Source organism: Natrix helvetica (assembly GCF_964273705.1).
Source record: "Natrix helvetica genome assembly, chromosome: 4".
NCBI lineage: Eukaryota > Metazoa > Chordata > Lepidosauria > Squamata > Natricidae > Natrix > Natrix helvetica.
Window position 1 is genome coordinate 16,245,712 of NC_138550.1, and position 17,638 is coordinate 16,263,349.

The 17,638-nt window shown below is 38.5% G+C and overlaps 1 protein-coding gene across 1 annotated transcript; it reads right to left on the bottom strand.

Annotated features, from left to right (window-relative positions):
- Nucleotides 1–273: 273 nt before the first annotated feature.
- On the bottom strand, nucleotides 274–8,098 carry LOC309390566 (stromelysin-1-like). The gene is made up of 10 exons (XM_081950016.1): nucleotides 7,964–8,098; nucleotides 6,940–7,184; nucleotides 5,656–5,804; nucleotides 5,457–5,576; nucleotides 4,710–4,871; nucleotides 3,651–3,801; nucleotides 3,198–3,331; nucleotides 2,176–2,335; nucleotides 1,421–1,524; nucleotides 274–548 (listed from the first exon to the last, which is right to left on the bottom strand). Exons 1-10 carry the CDS (start codon nucleotides 8,072–8,074, stop codon nucleotides 445–447), a joined length of 1,440 nt encoding a protein of 479 aa, XP_081806142.1. The 5' UTR covers nucleotides 8,075–8,098; the 3' UTR covers nucleotides 274–444.
- Between the last annotated feature and the right edge of the window lie 9,540 nt (nucleotides 8,099–17,638).

Genomic DNA, 17,638 nt, shown 5'->3' on the forward strand with positions numbered 1-17,638 from the left:
ACCCAAAATGCCCAACCAGTTTTTTTTTGGGGGGGAGGGGTATATTATCAAAATCAGAACCTCTTCTCTGCTTGAATGAAGCATTATTCTTAGCAGGCAGGTAGATAGAGCTCAAATGAGAAGACACTCTTCCCAAGGCACCATGTGGTAGGACAATGGTCAAAGACCTTGGCTTTCCGGGAAAGAAATCAGCCACGATGATTTTATTGAGAAACACATTTTAATAACATAAACTTTAACAAATAATACATTATAATAAGTTACATTAAATTAAATTCAATCTTGAAATTCTCCCTTCTGAAAACAATCATTATGATGTTTTCATGGCTCAAAAGTAGGGAATACACCAAGTAATCAACATTAACTGGCAACATCAGCTAGCTCTTGAGAGTTAGGATGAATGGATACCACAGGTCTTGGCTCCTTTCTCTTCTTCCTGCCATATCACTGGCAACCCAGCCAGCTATTACTGCTCTTTATGCCCAGAAATCTCTTGGTTGCAGAGTCAAATTCATATTGATTTGGACCATTGAATAAATAGAAATGTCCTAAAAGAATAAACAAGATAGCTTAATTAAACAAGGACAGTTGATTCCCAGCTATTATGAAGTTTTCATCTGTCTTGTTTCCCTTTCAGTTTTGATGGAATCTTACTAGCATCCCTAAAATATATGTAATATAAATAATTGGAATGAGGAACTGGCCATTTCACAGTGATAAAGTTTTCTAGCATACAGTCTCCCTTTTTCAGAATGAGTGTTGCACATGGAAAAGTGTGTGCTCTCCATAAAGTAGGTTGGGACTAGACACATAAATGTTCAGAAGATAAACATTCAATTCGATTTTCTTTCACTTAGAAGTCAACACTGATTAAAGTTTAAAATAGTTGACATGGTTATATTACATAATGTACCCTTTCTGTCACATTAAAGTTACACATCTGTGGTAACTTTTGTTCTTGGGACTGCTTACAGTTATGGTAACTGGCAGTGTTAATTATATAAACCTATGGGAGGCATTCAGCATTGCTATGGTTTTTAAGAAATCAGTTGTTGGGTTTTCAGTACAAATGTTTTGTACTTTTTGAAAACTAAGAGATTTAGATTTCACAGAGTTTTTATCCAGAAATCTACTGAAGAGGCTTTTCCTTGAGATGAAGAAACATTGAGACCAGTTATGAGAATTAAAGTTGACCGATTTTCCTTCATTAACCTAAGTAAACCTAAGGCTATTCCAGTGTTGGGATTCAAATTTTTTTACTACTGGTTCTGTGGGTGTGGCTTGGTGGGTGTGACATGGCTTGGTGGGCGTGGCAGGAAAGGATACTGTAAAATCTCTATCTCCACATGGATTTTGATTGGTCCATTCAGAATTCTGAATGGACAATGGATTTTGATTAAGTTAACAGAAATGATCTTACCATTATCTATAAAAGCAGCATCCACCTTGGAGCGAATGCTATGGAAGTCAGCTGCTATTTTTCTTGGATACCCTTGCTCCATGGAGTTCTTTTCATCATCATACCTAAGAAGAAGAAGAAGAAGAAGAAGAAGAAGAAGAAGAAGAAGAAGAAGAAGAAGAAGAAGAAGAAGAAGAAGAAGAAGAAGAAGAAGAAGAAGAAGAAGAAGAAGAATAATTTAGAAATGTAAATTACTTCAAGAATCCGTATAACTTTCTCCATTGGTATCACAAGCTAGCATTCTTGTTAGCTATGTATTACTTCTAGAATCATTACTTCTAGGGAAATTCATGAAGTGATTTTGAATTATTCTGTTGCTATTATTATTCTGACCTATCACAGAACAGTTGCTGCTGAAGAAAAATGGAGGAGGCTGTTATTTATGCTGGGTATTTTTTATGTTTTTCATTTTTTTTGTATCCCACACTCCTTATGCTGGCCTTTGACTATAATAAAAATTTATTTGAACTGATATATTATAAGAGCACAGTCTAAGGCACAAAACAAAAAGGTAAGCTGAAAGTAATATGTTTTGTCTAATGAGGTATATCATAGCATGTTCCACTTCGCTAGAAGAGATTCTGTGAGGGTAAAATCCCACTTGTGGAGGATAATTAAAATTATATCCAACCCAATAAAACAAAGCAAGACACATATGGTGCAGTTGGAGCATTTCAGGGTAAGGCAAGATCATAAATGTAACATTTTTCCTTTACCTCCAATAACGGTCACCAGAAAAGAAGTATGCTTTCTTTGAATTACTGTCATAAGCTGCTGCATCAACTTTTTTAATGTTGTGTGGGAAGCCCAGACTCTGGATGTCCCTTGGGAAACCATGCTCTATAATATTTCCCCTGGAAGACCAATACTTTTGTCCTGTTAAACAAAAGATAACAAAATGTACACATCTGTCAGAAGGAATAAAAACTTGGTTAGGGAGATGGGGTGTTCCAGATTCAGAGAGTGAGTTATATTGACATCCACGTGAGTTTGCAAGGGTGGACATTCCTTCAACTAGTAGAGATAAGAATGCTGAAGTAGCATTAAGTCTACTGATCAAATCAATCCCCTACTTTTGGAGATAGCAATAAGAAAAATCAAACAAAAATCTTATCCCAGCCCACTTCAGTGATGTCACTGCATTACTACACTAAGATTGTCTCCTCTTGATCATTGACTGGGAGCCCAACAGATGCTACCTTAGGCTCCATGATTGAAGAAAGGTAGAATGGAGATTTGGGGATATATTGGACACCAAAAACAATACATGGGGCAATACTGAGTCCATATTTAGTTCATTTTCTACTATGCAATGATCCATAGAAGTATCTCACATTTTCCCTTGGAACCGTTATTTGACACGTATGTTAGTGTCTTATTACTAAAGGCAGTCAAGAAACGTACTCTTCTATACAACTTTTTAAGCGAGGACACTCCTTTTAGGGAGAGTTCCAATTCCTAGGTCCCAGTTCAATCTTCAGGAAGTCCCAGTAGAATTGGAAAACCTTTGGAGATCTGCTGCCAATGCCAGATTACAGAGATCAATGATATGATTTAATGTATGCTGGATTCTTATGGGACTATGTTTCCTTTCTAGCTATGTTTTCAGGGAAAACAGCTAGATCCTACTTATGGGCACTTGCACAGTCCATCTTATCAGTTATCCTTCCCCCCTTCCTCCACATACTTTAAATTCGGACTATTCATTGTGTTGGCATTGAAAAGAGGAATTATTTACCCTTAAAAAGAAAGACGATGTCCTTGTCTCTGTTTTCATACGCAGCATCTATGCCAGTGCTCAAAGTTGGCCAGAAAGCAGAAATGGGATCTTTCTCAATTGCACTTCGGAGGGGATTTTTTCGCCAGAAGAAACTACATTGATAGAAGAGAAAGGAGAAGGAACATAATTCAAGGGCAGAACCTGCACTGATATTTGCCGGGAAAGCTACTTGGATGAATGAGGATGGAATAACTATATACATGATGTAATTAATTATGTGTCATGTAAGACTTCATGAAGCAAATACATGATTATGGCATTTGTATGATAACGTCAGGAATGTATTGTCATTTAACATGTCATGGTTTGATGTCATTAGACCCATATGTTAAAAAACATATAAAAGATTCTTCATTTAATCCCTGGCATCTGGGATAGAAAGATGGCTTCAGAATATTGCACTACATTTACCTGTCTTTAAAGAATATGGTTTCTCCTCTAAGAGAAGTCACAGCATCAAAAGCTTGGTCAGGGTGGCATGGTTCTGTTGGTGGTACTTCTGTTGGGGCAGTTGTAGGGTCTTCCAATACATTCTCATTCTCATCATCATCTCCAGGGGCTCCTTGAAAAAAAGAGCATGAGAAGAAATTAAAAAAGAAGTGGGATTTACAAACTTCTTCAAGAAAATTTCTTCCAGTTCACATGAAGGGGGGTGGGGGTGTAGACATCGTATTGTATATCTTTTCAACCACTTTCATATGGTTAATACAGGAATGGGCTGCTGGGGGTTCGCAGGGGTTTGAGAGAACCTCTAGCTAAGATTCTGTGCAGTTTGCAGAACCACCAAATCCCACTCCAGGCTGGCCCACCCCACCCCACCCCTCCCAGGAGTACCCACATGGCTCGTTTTGGATGCAGGGCACGGGCAGAGGCTCAGGGAGAGAGAAAAATGGGCCTACTGGAAGTTCGGGAAGGCCAAAAACAGGCCCATGTATGGCCCCCAGAAGGCCACTGGGGAGGGCATTTTCACTCTCCCGGAGGCTCGAGGAAAGCCTCCGGAGCACAGGGAGAGCAAAAATACTCCCTTGCTGTGATGCAGGAGTCAACTAGGCCACACCTACCATGGCCATGCCCATCCAGCAACTGGGCAGAAACCCCTTGCTAAAATTTTTGAAGCCCACCTCTGGGTTAATACATATTCGGCCTATCTGCAGGTGGTGTGGAATGATAATGTTTAGATTTTAGTGATACAATATTCTCACATGTTTATCCTAAATTGGAAAATGAATCTGGAGAACGTGATTTCTGATTTAGTTCTTAAGAAAAAAAGGAGAGCTTTCATATTTTTTAGAATCCGGTTGCTCTCTTCGTGGTCATGTCAAATAGTATTCCATATTTGATCAGGATGGTCCCTAAGAATGTAGCATGAACAATAACATTGCATTTCAAAAATTGTGCATGTCTTTTTCATAGTCTTTCAAACCACTCTGGACTATTAATCCGTTTCTTCAGCTGGGTATCTCTACTCACCATAAAGGCTCTGGATGCCTGCAATATCATCACGGTGAAGTCTTAGGTCTTTGGGATCCATTGGTTGATAGATGGGAAACATCAGAGCCCCTAAATCACTGGAATGTTGAAGCCCTAAAGAATGGCCAAACTCATGGGCAGCTACCAGGAAAAGGTTGGTTCCTAGAATGGAAAAGGAGGATCTCAAATGAAATTGATACTTACTATAACAAACATTCATTCATTCAGGAAATATTATCTATCTATCTATCTATCTATCTATCTATCTATCTATCTATCTATCTATCGAGAATATAGATATAGATAGTGGGTACTCAACTATAGATAGTGAGTACTCAAGGGGAGTACTCAAGTGTAACTTTTAAATTGGTTTCCTGAGCAAAGTAGCCAGGTGGACTTCATGGTCCACATAGAACTTTCCAACTCTAGGCTTCTAGGACCTTAAAAAAGGCCATCACCTTGACTTTAAGTTTTGTTTTTCTTCAGTGAATTATACAAATGGGGAGGGAATTGCCATGCTACAATATAATACTAGTGAGCTCTGTTCATCTTTGTCTGTCTGTCTGTCTGTCTGTCTGTCTGTCTGTCTCTCTGTTTGCCTGCCCATCCATCCATCCACCCATCCATCCATCCAACCAACCATATGTCTATCAAATTTATATAGCCATCCATCTCACCAAAAGCCACTCTGTGTTTCAATTTTTTTCAAACACATGCAAACATTTAAAAGTTTAAAATGAAAGATACCTTTCAAATCCTTGGCCCAGAATTCATCTTCATCGAAATGGGCGTCTCCACCAAAAGCAGGTGAAAAGGCATGGGCCAAATTTCCACCTTCCCCATCAAAAGGAAAAACATCTCCGTGTACTGAGAAAATAAAAACATACTTTAAGCCCCTGAATGTGACCTTCAGGCTACTTTACCTACTGTAAAGTGATTTACTTACCTCCATTAACAAAAGAGATTTCAATGTCGGCAGGTTTCCTATAAACCCTGGTGAAGGTCAAGGGAGTCACATCACTCCACACTTTCCAAGCTTTCTCGATTGCATAGTCTACATAGCGGGGTTCCATGTCAGGGGTATAGTTTAGAATCCTGTGAAAAGGTGATAAATGAATGTAAAGAAGGTTCCATACCAAGCACAAGGAGACAACTTTTTAACATGTTTTAGTCTGGTTCAGAAGTGTTGCTTCTAAATGGCTACAGTGGGACATAGTACAAATAGACAATGTGCTATCAAACATATTCAAGTATCCCTAGTTTGGATTTTGTAATGTATGGCTGTGAAAGTTGGACCATGAGAAAGACTGAGCACCAAAGAATTGAGGCCTTTGAATTATGGTGCTGGAGAAGACTCCTGCGAGTCCCTTGGACTGCAAGGTGATCAAACCAGTCAGTCCTAGAGGAGATCAACCCTGACTGCTCTTTAGAAGGCCAGATCCTGAAGATGAAACTCAAATCTTTTGGCCACCTAATGAGAAGAAAGGACTCACTGGAGAAGAGCCTAATGCTGCAAGAGATTGAGGGCAAAAGAAGAAGGGGACGACAGAGAATGAGGTCGCTGGATGGAGTCATTGAAGCAGTAGGGATGAGCTCAAATGGACTCCAGGGGATGGTAGACAGACCTGGAGGAACATTGTCCATGGGGTCATGATGGGTTGGACATGACTTCGCAACTAACAACAACAACAATCTCTAGTTTGATTTACAGAGAAAGATTCAAATATGGTGAAATAGCCATTCTGCAGGAGAAATCATTATTAATATGACCAATAAATCCTGAAGGACCATATGATTGTGGCATGAAGAGACTTGTAAGAAAGACTTCAAGCAGTAGGATGAAGTGGGAAGTACCCTTGCTTGGGGTTGTAACCTGCCATCCACGGATCTTCCAAGGCATTTCATTTTATTTCTCTTCTACTTTTATTTTTCTGTTTCCTCAATAATTTCATCTGAACTTGGCAGTAGAATAAAAAAGATAAACAACGGTGGGATTTTATGTCATCTTCATTTGCTCTCAAGTATTGGATTTATTCACTAATAGTACTTTGCACCCTATCTGTATCCTTCAGTGAAATTTTATTCTTGCTTAAACAAAATCAGGAGGTGTAATATGCAAAAGCTTCTGTGTTAATGCATTTGTCAGTGTCTAAGATACTATAAAACTCTCTGTGGTCTTAATAATCCTCAAGTGGCATTTTAAATTCAAGAAAAGACTTTCACTTCTTACCTGTATGTCAGTGCTTTCTTCGCCCATTTAGGTGAACCAGGAAACATGCTGTATTCTCCTATGTCAGCAATGCCACACCTGGGTTTTTTAATAGCATCCAAAGTGCTTGCATCCAATTTGCCAGTCACTTTCAACCCCAAGAAATCCTGCATCTGCCGTATTTTTTCTGGAGCAATGCCATTCTTGGCTTTGCTTTTGATCACAGGTGTTGAATCTGATTCAGGATAATAATGCTGTATGTATTTCTGAAATAGAATTAAATTGATTAGATTTCCCCCCCTTAGATGCCGTTTTCCTATTTCAGAATGAATCTCCCCATCTTAGCCTTTGTTGTAAGCAATAACAATAATTAAAGGTAAAGGTTCCCCTTGCACATATGTGCTAGTCGTTCCTGACTCTAGGGGGCGGGGCTCATCTCCGTTTCAAAGCCAAAGAACCAGTGCTGTCCGAAGACGTCTCCGTGGTCATGTGGCCAGCATGACTAAACAGCAAAGGCACATGGAACGCTGTTACCTTTCCACCAAAGGTGGTCCTTATTTTTTCCTTGCTTTTTTTACATGCTTTTGAACTGCTAGGTTGGCAGAAGCTGAGACAAGTAATGGGAGTTCACTCTGTTATGCGGCGCTAGAGATTCAAACCGCCGAACTGCCGACCTTCTGATCGACAAGCTCATCCACTGAGCCACTTCATCCCAATGAACAGTAATTATAAATTGCAAAATTCCCCAATCTGTTACCTTCAGATGCTTAGGAAGACAATTCATAATGCCTAGATAGCATAACCACCAAGTTAGAAACATCAAGTCTATCCAACATAGACATCAAGCTACAGAGAAGCTAGTCATAATACAGATGTTCTAAGCTTATAATCATGCACAGGTATAGACTAGGAGATCTTCCAGATGTTGCTGAATTAAAATTCCCAGCACTTCCCACCCTTTTGAATTACTAAGAGGTATAACTGAGCAACAGCTGGAGGACCAGAGGTTCTCCATCCTTATTTATGAATTACTATCAACCATTACCTCAGCAAGTTCCCTGTCCTTTTTTGAAATTCTCTCAGTCTCTTGACCGATGGGCAAAGCCCAAGCAAGCGTTCCAAATAGAGCGATTGTCAGCAGCAAATTCATTTTCATCTTCACGTCTGTCTTCCAAATGTGAAGTCACAAAAGTTTTCAGCTGCTGGAAGTGGATCTGTGTATGTAATGTACTAAGTCTTCCTCTATATATACTTCAAGCCTGCTCCATAAAATCAACAGTAACATGACTCAGAGAGCTAGAAGTTTGTTGATTTGTCAAAGACACAAAATGATGCTTTGGAATGACACATTATATTGACTGCACAAACTTATTGTGCAATTACAAACAAAGTAGCTGGGATTCATCAAGCGGGATTTTTTTTCACCCGGGGCTGAGGCTGTGCCTTTCATTAAAAAGATGAGTAAGAGCCATTTCTTCTAATTAAATAACTTTAAGCCATTTGGTTTTTTTTTTTCCATGATGGACTTTTACCTTCTGGTAAAACTTTTGCTGATGATTTTTGTTTATTTTGTTTAAATTAATTTATAGAATTATTTGTGGCAATATCTGAAAGAAACATTGGCATGTAAACTTTTTTTTAAAAAAAGGAATAATGCAGCACCTAAAAGTAAGAATGCTGCTCAGCAATATCTTCACTTTAAGAAGTGAAGTGTTAGTTCAGGGGTGTCAAACCCATTTTCATTGAGGGTCACCTCAGGATTGTGTTTGACCATGGGGAGCCGGATGGATGTGACCAGGATGGGCATGGCCAGTTCAATGTCACTCATATCGGGGGCACCTATGGTGGCCTGAGTGCTTGTGCGGCTCTCTCAAGCTCCATTTTCACATCCCGGATTCAAGACCCAAGCTCTGCACAATGGGGTGAGCCCCTGTTCCTTGGTCCAGCTCCTGCCCACCTAGCAGTTCAAAAGTGTGCAAGCATGAGTAGATAAATAGATACCACTTCAATGGGAAAGTAACAGTGTTCCATGCACCTTTGGCATATAGTCATGCTGGCCACATAACCACATAAATTGTGTTCAGACAAAGCTGGCTCCCTTGGCCAAGAAATGGAAATGTGCACCATGCCCTAGAGCACGGGTGTCAAACTCGCCGTGTCACATTGGCATCACATGATGTTTCGTGATGGTTTTCCCCTTCATGGAGCTGGGTGTGGCCTGTGCGTGAAGCATCCGGCCTGCAGGCTGCCAGTTTGACACCCCTGCCCTAAAGTCAGACTGAAAATGGAAACCGTTACCTTTTTACATTAATAGAATCTTGCAAATCTTAAAGTGCAATTCTCGCAACCTTCTCCTTTACAGCCCAAGAATTTAGGGAGGCTCCTGTGTAGGTGTTGGTTATGCTGTCTTTCATCTGACTGCTCCCTAGGCAGCACCTCTTCCACCCATGGTCACTTCCACATAGCATTACAAAAGCAGAGTTTCTGATTAGCAAGAGGAATAGCTTTATTTTTTGCTAGAGGCACTTTCTGAGTTATCTTTAACAGTAGTCCCATGTAAAGCTGATTACAGTCATTTAAATGAATGATGGCAAGAGCACAATGTCATCAGCATCTCCAGTTCACGAAGGGTTATAACTGATTGACCCATTGAAACTAGTCAAAGGTTCTTTTTTAACACACACAGACACACACAGACACCATATAAGTATATTGACCGTCCTGGCATTTCATCTGCCATAGAAACCAAAGTGAAAGACAATTAACATATACACTACTTACACATTGCTAGTCTTATACAATTATTTTTGACCAACATATTCATTATAATACATACAATACAATACAATAATACAATTACTAGTTGGAAGGGATCTTGGAGGTCTTCTAGTCCAACCCCCTGCCTAGGCAGGAAACCCTATACCGTTTCAGGCAAATGGCTATCCAACATCTTCTTAAAGACTTCCAGTGTTGGGGCATTCACAACTTCTGGAGGCAAGCTGTTCCACTGATTAATTGTTCTAACTGTCAGGAAATTTCTCCTCAGTTCTAAGTTGCTTCTCTCCTTGATTAGTTTCCACCCATTGCTTCTTGTTCTACCCTCAGGTGCCTTGGAGAATAGTTTGACTCCCTCTTCTTTGTGGCAACCCCTGAGATATTGGAACACTGCTATCATGTCTCCCCTGGTCCTTCTTTCTCTTAAGCTAAACATACCCAGTTCCTGCAACCGTTCTTCATATGTTTTAGTCTCCAGTCCCCTAAACATCTTTGTTGTTCTTCTCTGCATTCTTTCTAGAGTCTCCACATCTTTTCTACATTGTGGCGACCAAAACTGAATGCAGTATTCCAAATGTGGCCTTACCAAGGCATTATAAAGTGGTATTCACACTTCCCTTGATCTATCCCTCTGTTGATGCAGCCTAGGACATATATAATATCTCATTTCAGGTCGACTTAGCCTAATTTTTTCATGTTCCGACTCCCACCTGGTATTTCCAGCCATTGATAAAATCTATTCCATGTGTCACAATATTATGTCTCTCCTTTGTTTTTAAATTCTAACGTTAGTCTATCCATTTCTGCGCATGTTAATATCTTCCTTATTATGTTCTTTCTGAAGGGATATTTTCACTTTTCACTTTTCCATTGCTGTGCATACACCATTCTCGCTGCTGTTAGGATGTGAAGTATTAAGTATACTGAGTATACTTAATACTTCACATGCTATATTAAGTGTATATTAAGTATATAGCTATAGCCTTCTGTTATAATACCTAATAGAAATAATTCTGGCTTGGATTCTATGCGTTGTCCAAACAGTTTTTTTTAGCCACATCTGAATTTGTAACCAAAATCTCCTTGGTTTTTTACAGGTCCACACATGTGGTAGTATGTGCCTGGTGATTGTTTACATTTCCAAAGCTAGTCAAAGGTTTTTGTAGACGTCACTTCCCCCTTATCTTCTCATAATCGTTGATCCAACTGGAAACTATTGTGTGGGTGTTTCTGTGTAAGTATACAAAATAAAATTTCAATCCAATTTATTCAGCAACCAACCAACACATCTAAAAAGTGATTCAGTGATCCCCCCCCCCCCCCCAGGCAAGGTATCACAACCTTTCAGCCACTTCTACACAGACATACAGTCAGATACAGACGAATGAAAAAAACATACAGAAATGTTCACACGTAAGTCTCATTGTTTATTTTGGGCATAACTGTGGCATTATGCGATATTTCATGCATAAAAGTGTGTAAACACAGGCTTGTCTGTTCAGGAACTGATTCACAAAACTTCCTTTCTGATATCTGTGTGCTGAAATCCTTATGGGCTAAAAACCTATCATTCTCTATAGGGCATACTTGTATTTTGAAAGCGGACTAGACAAACCATTTAAACTTCATTAGACAATGCAAGGGCAGAAGGAAAGGCTTTGTGTCTTGTCATATTGATAAACTAGTGATATTAATCCATAGCAAACAATGCAGGACCAATTGTAAGACTTTTGTTGCTGCATCTTAAGGTAGAGCAACTTTGAAAACGTGTTCAGATTTGTTTAGAAGCATACTAGAAACTTTGTGCTGCTCCTTCTCATTTAAAGGAAGCATCTTAGCCCCACGTCTGAATTTGGCAAGAAAAGTAGAATTAAGTAGATGGTCATGCTTTGCTACTACCCAATCAAAACAACGCAATACAATTGAGTCTAGTGTTTATAGTGAATGAATGACACATGCAATGGCAATTAATGAAAGGAAGGAATGTTGGAAATTCCACAAGCTGGAAATAGGGTTCTCATTTAACAAGGATTTTCCCCAGAAAGTGGGACACTCATTTGGCCCCAAAAAATAAAAATAAATGACATCTGACTTGTGGATTTTTTTGGCCGAATATTTCTGCTTGATTCTTGAATCTCTTCTCCTTTGAATTGTGGCCTTCCTGCTGTTGCAATTTATATTTTGATGATAATGCTGGGTTTGGTACAGCGATGGGATTCAAATTATTTTACTACCAGTTCTGTGGGCCTGGCTTGGTGGACATGGCTTGGTGGGTGTGACAGGGGAAGGATATTGTAAAATCTCCATTCCCTCCCCACTCCAGGAGAAGGTTACTGCAAAATCCCCATTTCCTCCCAATCAGCTGGGACTCAGGAGACAGAGAATAGATGGGGGTTGGGCCAGCCAGATGTGACATTTACCGGTTCTCCAAACTACTCAAAATTTCCGCTACCGGTTCTCCAGAACTGGTCAGAACTTGCTGAATACCACCTCTGGTTTGGTAGACTATCTGAGGAATACAATTAAGTCCATTAATTCAATACTCTCTCTGAATTGACTATGCTTTGGCAATAGATAACTGTAAAAAATATGGTGAAATATATTTTTACTCTTCGTTATGGTCATAATATACATATTTTTTAGAATAGTGTTAACAACATTAACACAGTACTTTAATGGCGTGTTGGAGTAATAAGGTTAGGAAAGAAATACCATTCTGTATTTGTAGACCTTAAATGTATAACACGCTAAATTTGGGGTCTGCTTTTTGTCATTTGCTTCTGTTATCATTTGGGGATTGCATTTTTCTTCCCACTGAGTTATTGATTGTCAGCTGAAGATAAGAACTTGCTAGAAGGAAGGAAAGATTTGCTATCTGACAGAAAATAAGATTATGCTCCGAGAAAGTGGTTAATTGGCATCTTGAACAGAGAATGTGCGATTAATTTCATTTTTTGATCAGATCTCATGAAGGCCTAACCCTAACTCCAGCTGTACAACTGTAGTGACATTTCAAAGTTACAATGTCCCTGAAAAAGTGACTTATGCCCATTTTCACACTTACAACTGTTGCAACATCCCCATGGGCATGTGATTCGGACGCTTGGCTACTGACTCATGTTTATGACGATTGCAGTGTCCCAGGGTCCTGTGATCACCTTTTGTGACCTTCTGAACAAAATCAATTTGGAAGCCAGATTCACTTAACAACCATGTTACTAACTCAACAACTGCAATGATTCACTTAATGACTGTGGCAAGAAAGGTCGTAAAATAACAAATGTTTCACTTGGCAACAGAAATGTTGGGCTCAGTTGTGGTCGTAAGTGGAATTTGAAATATTTTGCTGAGGTAAGATTTCTTGAAGATGGGATTCCAGCATACATAAAGGACAATAGATTGTAATGTTGGCATAGATGCTGCTGAAATATAGCCAATTCTACTAAGGCATACTTTATAGGCAAGATGTCATTGCACGCACACAATTATGTGTTTGACGTGTATAAAAATTTCATGTCCCACAGAAATCTCGATGTATATATAGTTGATATGATTCAGATGGGTCTCAGTGATCATACATTGGGAAATATTTTCATTGCTTTTCAGAACAGGAACTAAGTCTTCATGCTGAGATTTAATCCTGAAACATGGAGCCATAAATCCTTATGGAGAGTCCATGGCCACAAACAAATAGGGGTACCCAAGGGAGAAGATTGTGATAAGTGAAAAGTGCAACTTCCAGGCAATCTTGAAGTCTGGGTTTTCTCAAAATAAAAATGTGCATATCAGTTTCGCGGAAGAGGACATACTGGAGAATGTTATTTTACTTATGTATTGGGTAAGGGGCTAAATAACTTTGCTTGCATACATATATTAAGGGACAGCAACCTTAAACATTCAAAGAGCCACAAAGGTCCTAACTGGAAGCCCCTTGTTCAATTCTGGAGCCAGCTGGAAGTCCAACTGAAAGCCAACTGGAGGTCCTTCCGACGCGCCCCAAAAGTTGGCTTTTACAGGAAGCCGGCCTGGCCTGAACAAAATAAAAAAAAGATTGATGTAATTGTTAATTTTAATCTAATTTTTAAAATGTTATTGTTCATATTAATTGGGTTTGTTTTTGGATATTCTATCTAATTTCTTTTTTAACTTTTGTAATATGTGTGTGTTTTTTTTAATGTTGTACACCGCCCTGAGTCCTTTGGGAGAAGGGTGGCATATACATCCAATAAACAAACAAACAGTTTCCCTACCATAGAGTCTCCTCCTAGTGTGGCATCCTTTTTCCTTTACCTGTCCTAACAGAAAGCCCTATCAATTGTGCATCCGTCTGGCAACAGGGAGCCACAGCAGAGGGACGAAAGAGCCACATGTGGCTCCAGAGCCACAGGTTGCTGACCCCTGATATATACCATCATTCTTACAGATTTTTGTGAGAAATTAACCATAAAAGTATAGAAACATCATGTGCCATGAAGCTATCTTTATATTCGCATGTACTTCTGTGTGCTGGCCAGAGCATTTAGAAGATCAGTAAACGTTAAGAGTATGAATTAAGAATTGAAATTAAAATATGTGTGTTGTTTATGACCTTAAAGGAAAAAGGAAGAATGCAATAAATCTGAACGAAGACAGCCTGATCTTATGGAATGGATTTGGTGAATGCCTGCATGGACGTAAAGTTGTAAGTTTCATTATAAATAAAGAGCTAAAAGGCATCTCAGAAACTATGAAGTAATGTCAGCCACTGCTATACATTTGTATGAAATAGGAACTCATAGGTTGATGTTGTGCATCATTGAATTAGTGATCATGAAGAATCAGATATGAATTTTGGGACAAATTGCACCATGTTTTAAATTAATAGGATCGAGGGGGGGAAAGTTGCACAAAGTAAACAGATTGGTGGGATGAAGACGCTAGAAAATAAAAAATCAATTGGGCCTTTTGAAGGCAAATGCATGAGAATGGTGAGTGCCTGCTTAGAAAAAAAGATAAGCAGGGTTTAAGTCTATGTCTCTATCCAGGCATGTGGCAGAGAAACGAATATAAATTTAAAAGCATTTGACTTGACAGTTTATGGTGTGGGGGGGGGGGGGGAATGAAAGAATTAGGGAAAGATACAGTAATGATGAGGGATAGTGCCAAGAATTAATCTTGAGAAAATAAAACAGACATGAAACAAAAATTGAAGCAAAAAGAAGAGAACACAATAAAATGACTGTTGGCAAATATGGTACTGTACGTGAAAAAGTGTTAGAAAAGAGATTAATCTCCCTAAATAATGAATGCAAAATGGTTATCAGAAAGTGAATGTGGAATTTTCTTGGAATAGAGTGAAAGCATTATTAAGAGGCGCAGTGGTTAGAATGCAGTGCTGCAGGCTACTTTTGCTGCCTGCCCGATGCATGTAATTGGACAGCTCGAATCATTAGGTTTATTATTATGTTACATTATTAGGTTTTGTATGCTCAAAATGACGAATATTATCAATTAGATTTAATGACCAACTGATAGCGGGCATAGGAAACCAGGAGAAAGGACAGGGTTCAAAAGTATTGCAAGTTTATTCCATGTTGCCTATAGACAAGAATCTGATCTGCTAACAGTCAAGGCAACTTGTTTGCAGATAGGAGTCAATGGACCGAGGGGTAGGGGGCTGGATTTAGGTCTCTTACCGGGGCACAGGGACTCCAGAGTGATGATGCATTTGACCCTGTCCTCAGGCTTAGCCTGGTCATCTCCTACCTAATTTGTCATACCAGAGTGCTTTGTAGCTTGATAAATGTAGCCTTTCAGATATTAACCTTATATGATCCCTTATATCCAGCTAATGCTGCTATAACTTCTTTTAGATTTTTTGTTTTTATATACTTTTAGTTTTTAATCCTGATCTCTTCTAGATTTTTATTATTCTTTCTTAGGTTTGTTTATTTTGTACATTTAATGTATTCTTTATGCATTTTAAATGACTGTAAGCTACCTACTGTGTGCTTGTTTATAACCATGATATAGATTTGATTTGAAGAACACTTAAGAGGAAAAGAGAAAATAAAAACACAAAACAATATTGATGCCTATGAGAAATTGTTTGGGGAGGAGGTAAAAGGCTAAACAAGTCACCTCCAGTAAAGTGAATATAATTAGGAATTGTCAGGCTCCAAAAGTCAATAACATGTGATTCTTCTAAGCATATTTCTTTATTGCTCCTCACTCAGAGACAGAATCTTGCCAAACTAAAGCATGTTAACAACCTCCATAAATCATATACTCTGGAAACTATTAGGACAGTCTTCACCCTCTTTCTCTCACACAAACTATCTGAACTGAGTTGTTTCTTCTTGTCTGGAATCACTACCTTACACCTGGGAACTTGAACTACATTCCATCACAGGAATAAAAGAAATAAAATTATTTGGGATAAAACTGAAGTGAGGGAATGCTATAAGGGATATTTCAAATTTATGTAGGAGCAATTATAATATGTCAGAGTAGAAGTTAAATGCTAAAATAAAATATTCAAGAAAAACTAATGAAAATTGCTGTGGAAATTTGAAAAAAAAAAGATAATAGTATAACTGGAGAAATGTTATAATATCCACAGGTGAAGTTTGTTCAAATTCATAACCCAATCAAATCTTAAAACTGAATCAACCATTCCAAACTTCACAAAATATTCATATTTACTGATAAGTATATTTATATAGCACCACATAACAGATATATCGATGTAAACACATTTATATTTGAAAAATTGGGGTGATGGTATATTTATATTTTGTATATTTGCAGAAAAAAAGAATTAAATGCTTCTCATTTTATTATGAGATGGGACATCATTAAGATCAAATTGTGCTTTCTGTTTACTATATATGGAAAATGTGTCCTCATATCACACAGTATTCACACAAATTATTAGCAGACTTGAGTGAAAACGGAAATTGTGGTCTCTAGAATTTTATATGTATATTGGGATGATTTCAGGAGTATTTAAAATTTGATGGCAAAGCTGTTTCCTCAAAGTCACAGAAACCGATTGTGTAATGTTATTTTCTCTGTCTTTTCTTTGTGTGCTCATGAGTGAAAGAGGAAATCTGTGGTCATAGCACAAGAGTTTGCTAAACAATTTGTCTTGAGGGAAAGATTTTGAAGGGACTTAATGCTTTCCTTCATAATCTCAGAAATGGATTGCTTCATATCACCAAAGAGTGTAATCTTTACTGGCTATGATTATTATAGCAACGTCAATGAGCATGCTTCTATATTTTGTGGGAATTTTAAGGCCATAGTTGTAAACATATGGCGGCATAATATATCCTCTCTGGTTTTCAATGTCATCTCTTTTTTTCCTTTTTAGAAGATGGACTATTGACCTTGCAAGTCTAATTTATTGTAGTTTATCATTTTTATGTACCTAAAACTCAATCCAAGTTAGTTAACTCTGATTTCAACTGGCATTCATTGAGCTACAATCTTTCGCGTTTATAGAAAGAGAGTATGTGATTTATTTCATGGGAAAAGGGGCTTAAGATAGATGGGAGAAGAAGACTAAAACTATTATTATTGCAGAAAGCTGGTTACATTTTGAAAACAGATTGCATGATGGAAAGAAAAAAGGAACAGATGCAGTAGAGATAATCTAGAACTCTATATCTGCTTCAGGAAAGGAAAAGTTTGGAATGAGCTTGGTGAAGAATGCTAACAACACAAATGACCTTTTAGATATGGATTGGGCCAACTTGCTGCAGCCAACTCACCATGGCCAATGCACCATGGTAAAGGTTCCCTTTGCACATATGTGCTAGCCGTTCCTGACTCTAGAGGGCACTGTTTCAAAGCCAAAGAGCTAGTGCTGTCTGAAGATGTCTCCGTGGTCATGTGGATGGCATGACTAAATGCCGAAGGCGCCCGGGACACTGTTACCTTCCCACCAAAGGTGGTTCCTATT